Source organism: Tupaia chinensis, unplaced genomic scaffold (genome assembly GCF_000334495.1).
Source record: "Tupaia chinensis unplaced genomic scaffold, TupChi_1.0 Scaffold000482_1, whole genome shotgun sequence".
Taxonomy (NCBI): Eukaryota; Metazoa; Chordata; class Mammalia; order Scandentia; family Tupaiidae; genus Tupaia; species Tupaia belangeri.
In genome coordinates this window covers 342,078-348,284 of record NW_006159994.1, presented here as the reverse complement: position 1 = coordinate 348,284, position 6,207 = coordinate 342,078, and the positions used below count along the sequence as shown (strand labels likewise).

Sequence of the window (6,207 nt, the reverse complement as noted above, 5' to 3'; positions counted from 1 at the left end):
TGGGTCACTTAGCATGGCCAGAGCTGGATCTGTGGATGTCTCAGATGAAGAGGATGCCCCAGTGTGCTGGTGGGTTGTCCCCTGGCTTCTCCTTGTGCTGCTGCGGCCTGTCATTGCACTGTCATTGGGAGGAGTAACCTGATCAGTGGTTACACCAGCTGTAGTTTCTCTGGGGACTGTGCCTGTAGGTGTTCCTCTGGTGGTAGTTCCATCAGTGGAGCTGGTCTTTGGAGTACTGAAACCAGTGACCTCCCGAGTAGGAGAAGAGATGACAGTAACAGGCATAACATTGGATGCTGTGGTCTCAGATGGAGTCATGGATGTACCAAAAGTACCTCTTGTTTCTTTTCTTTCAGTGGAAGGATGGGAGCTGGTCCCATCTGAGACTGAGCTGGTAGATGGAGATGTGGATTTCAGTCCTAAAGTGCTCGTGGCACTGAGAGCTCCTGGACTCTCCAACGTTTTTGATGCCATAGTGTTGTCTCTTTGGGTGCTGGGTAGGTCTGTGGTCTCTGGAGAGGCACTGAGAATCAGGACACTCTCTGTAGTCTCTTTCTCAGATGGAGAGGAGGTCCCAAGGGAATTTTTACTTGTAACGCCTTCAGCGCTCGTTTCTGCATTTCTCAGTGTCGGGACAGAAGTCACCGCTGCCTTGGACTTGGTGCTGGTTGTGGTCTCCAGTGCTTGGCAATATTGGTGAGGTGACTCTCTGCATTGAGATTGTACTGGTGCCTGACATTATATCATCTGAGGTAGAAGACGATGAGGACAGAGGGATTTTGGTTGTCCCCAAGCTTACCCTTGTGCTGCTATGTCCTGACGTTGGTCTGTCAGTGAGAGGAGTAACCTGATTAGTGGTTGTACCAGCTGTAGCTTCTCTGGGGACTGTGTCCATAGGTGTTTCTTTGGGGGAAGTTCCAACAGTGGAGCTGGTCTTTGGAGTACTGAAGCCAGTGACTCCCTGAGTAGGAGAAGAGATGACCATAACAGGCTCAGCAGCAGATGCAGTGGTCCCGGATGGAGTCAGGAGATGCACCAAAAGTATCTGTTGTTTCTTTTCTTTCAGTGGAAGGATGAGGGCTGGTCCTCTCTGAGAGTGAGCTGGTAGATGGAGATGTGGATTTCAATCCTGAAGTGCTGCTGACCATGAGCGTTCCTGGGGTCCCTGACCTTTCTGACACCACAGTGTTGTCCCTGTGGGTGCTGGGTGTGCCTGTGGTCTCTGTAGAGGCACTGAGAATCAGAACACTCTGTGTTGTCCCTTCCCTGGATGGAGATGAGGTCCCAAGAGAATTCTCACTTGTGATGACTTCAACATTCATTTCTGCATTACTCAGTGTCAGGAGAGAAGGCTCCGCTGAGTTGGGCTTTGTGTTTGTTGTGGTCTCCCGTGTTCCAAGAGACAGCGGGGAGGTGATTCTCGGGTCTGAGATTGAGCGGGTGACTGATGTCGTGTCATCTGAAGTGGAAGCTGATGACGACAGAGGGACGCTGGAGCGTGTCCTGCTGTGTTCTGCAGAGATGGGCTCCAGGGAGGAGGAAGGATGCGTGGTGTCTGATGGAGTCTGTGCAGTGCTAGTTCCCCACTGAGGATCTGGGAACGCTGTGGAGGACTCTGCAGGGATGCCAGAAGAAACATTCGTGGACCCTGGGCTTGTGTGTCCGGGAGCGCTAGAGCCAACATCCATTGTTGGTATTGCTGTGGAGGAGATCGGGTCACTTAGCATGGCTAGAGCTGGATCTGTGGATGTCTCAGATGAAGATGATGCACCATTGTGATGGTAGGTTGTCCCCTGGCTTCTCCTTGTGCTGCTGCGTCCTGTCATTGCACTGTCATTGGGAGGAGTAACCTGATCAGTGGTTACACCAGCTGTAGTTTCTCTGGGGACTGTGCCTGTAGGTGTTCCTCTGGTGGTAGTTCCATCAGTGGAGCTGGTCTTTGGAGTACTGAAACCAGTGACCTCCCGAGTAGGAGAAGAGATGACAGTAACAGGCATAACATTGGATGCTGTGGTCTCAGATGGAGTCATGGATGTACCAAAAGTACCTCTTGTTTCTTTTCTTTCAGTGGAAGGATGGGAGCTGGTCCCATCTGAGACTGAGCTGGTAGATGGAGATGTGGATTTCAGTCCTAAAGTGCTCGTGGCACTGAGAGCTCCTGGACTCTCCAACGTTTTTGATGCCATAGTGTTGTCTCTTTGGGTGCTGGGTAGGTCTGTGGTCTCTGGAGAGGCACTGTGAATCAGGACACTCTCTGTAGTCTCTTTCTCAGATGGAGAGGAGGTCCCAAGGGAATTTTTACTTGTAACGCCTTCAGCGCTCGTTTCTGCATTTCTCAGTGTTGGGACAGAAGTCACCGCTGCCTTGGGCTTGGTACTGGCCATGGTCTCCAGTGCGCCTGGCAATATTGGTGAGGTGACTCTCTGCATTGAGATTGTACTGGTGCCTGACATTATATCATCTGAGGTAGAAGACGATGAGGACAGAGGGATTTTGGTTGTCCCCAAGCTTACCCTTGTGCTGCTATGTCCTGACGTTGGTCTGTCAGTGAGAGGAGTAACCTGATTAGTGGTTGTACCAGCTGTAGCTTCTCTGGGGACTGTGTCCATAGGTGTTTCTTTGGGGGAAGTTTCAACAGTGGAGCTGGTCTTTGGAGTACTGAAGCCAGTGACTCCCTGAGTAGGAGAAGAGATGACAGTAACAGGCTCAGCAGCAGATGAGGTGGTCCCAGATGGAGTCATGGATACACCAAAACTATCTGTTGTTTCTTTTCTTTCAGTGGAAGGATGAGGGCTGGTCCTCTCTGAGAGTGAGCTGGTAGATGGAGATGTGGATTTCAATCCTGAAGTGCTGCTGACCATGAGCGTTCCTGGGGTCCCTGACCTTTCTGACACCACAGTGTTGTCGGTGTGGGTGCTGGGTGTGACTGTGGTCTCTGGTGAGGTGCTGAGAATCAGGGCACTCTCTGTTGTCCCTTCCCTGGATGGAGATGAGGTCCCAAGAGAATTCTCACTTGTGACTGCTTCAGCACTCATTTCTGCATTACTCGGTGTCTGGAGAGAAGTGTCCACTGAGTTGGGTTTTGTGTTTGTTGTTGCCTCCAATGTCCCTAGAGGCAGTGGGGAGGTGATTCTCGGGTCTGAGATTGAGCTGGTGACTGACATCGTGCCATCTGAAGTGGAAGGTGATGGTGGCACAGGGACACTGGAGCGTGTCCTGCTGTGTTCTGCAGAGATGGGCTCCAGGGAGGAGGAAGGATGCGTGGTGTCTGGTAGAGTCTGTGCAGTGCTAGTTCCTCCTTGCAGATCTGGGAACTGTGCTGAGGACTCTGCAGGGATGACAGAAGAAACCATCTTGGACAATGGGCTTGCGCTTCCAGGAGCACTAGAGCCAGCATCAATTGTTGGTATTGCTGTGAAGGAGATTGGGTCACTTAGCTTGGACAGAGCTGGATCAGTGGAGGTCTCAGATGAAGAGGATGCCCCAGTGTGTGGGTGGGTTGTCCCCTGGCTTCTCCTTGTGCCACTGCTTCCTGTCATTGGAGTGTCTTTTGGAGGAGTTACCTGATCAGAGGTTACACCAACTGCAGCTTCTCTGGGGACAGTGTCTGTAGGTGTTTCTCCAGGTGAATGTCCATCAGTGGAGCTGGTCTTTGGAGAACTGAAGTTGGTAACCTCCTGAATTGGAGAAGAGATGACAGTAACAGGCACAGCAGTGGATGCTGTGGTCTCAGCTGGAGCCATGGATGTATTCCATGTTTCTCTTGTTTCTTTGCCTTCATTGGAATGCTGTGTGCTGGTCTCATCTGAGACTGAGCTGGCAGATGGAGATGTGGATTTCAGTCCTGATGCCCTGGTGACCTTGAGGGTTCCTGTACCCACCAACCATTCTGATGCCAAAGTGTTGTCCCTGTGGGTGTTGAGCATATCTGTGGCCTTAGGGGAGGCACTGAGAATCAGGACACTCTCTATTATCCCTCCTCTGGATGTAGACGAGGTTCCCAGAGGAGAATCTGCACGCGTGACTCCTTCAGCACCCGTTTCTGCGTTACTCAGTGTCAGGACAGAAGACGCCACTGGGTTGGGCTTGGTGCCATCTGTGGTCTCTCGTGTCCCTGGAGACATGGGGGAGGTGACACTCTGCACTGAGATTGTGCTTGTGACTGACATTGTGTGGTCTGGAGTGGAAGCCAGTGAGGACCGAGGGATGCTGGTGCTCATCCTGCTGTGTTCTGCAGAGAGTGGCCCAATCGTGGACGCCGACGTTGGTGCAGAAAAGTGTCTCTTGTCCCAGGTGGTCCCTGTGCTGCCCTCTTCCACTGTTGAGGTTCCAGCAAGGGCAGTGTATTTATCCGTGACCGAGCCCTTTACGCCCTCTACAGTCGGTGTGTTTGTAGATGCTCCCTTGGCCAACGTTCTTTCTCTGGAACTGAATACTGGAGTGCTGCTCACCACCGAGGAGCTCCTGGAAGGAGCTCCAGTGGCCTGGGGACTGGGAAATAGACCAGTTCTTTCCTCTGTGTGTGATATTTCTCTAGAGGCTGATGCAGGGAGAGCAGAGGAAATCATCCCCAAGGGTTGAGTAGTTCTTTTGTTAACCAGAGATGCAGGACTGGTCAACGTCTGAGCTCCGGAAGTAATGGGCAGGGCATTTTCCTTCCCTACGGTCACACTTGGAGATGCATCCCATGATAAGGTGCTTCCTGTGGGCCCAGAATCCATTTCCAGTGTGGGTTGCATGCTGCTGTCCCCTGTCACCAAGGAGTGGGTGGAAGAAGCTGACCCAGGGATGCCTGTGGGTTCAAGGATGGAGGGGTCAACATTTATCTCTCTAAGAATAATCCCCTCTGGGCTGGCAGGTGGTGTGGTGGCTAGGGCACTGGAATCCTACATGCCTGGCCATGGTTTGAGTCCCGGACATGGTGGTTTGCTTTCTCACTTTCCTTTTCTCTCTCTCTCCCTCTCAAATTAAAAAAAAAAAAAAATAAATGAAATGAAATAAATAATTTAAAAAAAAAAAGAAGAAAAAAGACTCCTCTCAGAGCAAGTGGCCTCCACAGAGCTACTGGACTCCTTACAACTTCCTGTGGGGAGAAATAGTTCTACAGTCTCTGCAATTCTGCAGGAGAAACCCGTCTCCAGAAGAGCTGCAGTACATATTGGAGGTTGAAGGAATTAGGAAACCCTTTGGTTGAAAAGACAGAAATCTGGGCAAGAGAAAGGGAAGAATGTTGCAATGACAGGAAGTTCCCTGAAATCAACATCTGACCATTTGAGTCCCCTCATTTAATCTTTTAACGGATCCTTACTGCCTATGGGATAGAATTCCTTAGTGTATCAAGTCCTTAATGACCCATCTCATCTCTCTCTCTCTCTCTTCTCCCTTTCTCTCTCTCTCTCTCTCTCTCTCCCTCTCTCTCTCAACATAGTGGTTCTCAGCCAGGTGTGACCTTTCCCCTAGGGAGAATTTGGTAATGGCTGATTGCGGCTCAAGTCGCAGACCTGGCATTGCTTTTTCACTTCCTCTCAAACTCTCTCTCTCTCTCTGGTGAGTGCACACGACCTATAGCTAATTAAAATAATAAATAAATAAAAATGTTTTTAAAAAAAGGGACCAGCAGATGACATGGTGGTTAAGGTGCTGGACACTTCCACATGCCCAACCACAGTTCGAGTCTTGGACCTGGTGGCTTGCTTTCTCACTTTCCCTCTCTCTTTCTCTCTGGTCAAATTAAAAACTAAATGAGTGAATAAATAAAATTAAAATAATTCTTTTATTAAAAAAAAAAAGGAAAGAACCTGGGGGTCGCTTCTAGCATGTAGCAGACAGAGACCAAGAATGCTGCCCACGACCCCATAACGAATGACATAACCCTCACGGCGTGGAATCATCCCATCCCAAGTGGCAGCCATGCCCATGTTGAGAAGCCCGGCTGCACCGTCTGTCCCACATCCGTCTACTCCCCTCTGTGAGCCGCAGCCCTACATTTCTGCAGCTCTCCAGCAAAGCACAGCAGGACAGTCCACTCATCTGCATGGTCTGTCTGCAACGATCACCGCCCTGCTGTTCACAGTACCTCCTGCCTAGCATGTAAGCGTCAGCTGAAGTCATTGCATTTGTATTTTGGTCTTTGCTGGATTTTCTTTTCTTTCTTTCTTTTTTTTTTTTTTTTTTTTTTTTTTTTGAGGTTTTTTTGTTATGGGCAAC

At 50.1% G+C, this 6,207-nt stretch overlaps 1 protein-coding gene across 1 annotated transcript in view; it reads right to left on the bottom strand.

Moving 5' to 3' along the window:
• Positions 1 to 6,207, bottom strand: part of MUC16 (mucin 16, cell surface associated) — a 126,597-nt gene that overhangs the window by 112,170 nt on the left and 8,220 nt on the right. Inside the window, 1 exon segment of the mRNA XM_027774819.1 lies at positions 1,037 to 4,830. Within this exon segment, the coding sequence (XP_027630620.1) occupies positions 1,037 to 4,830 (3,794 nt within the window).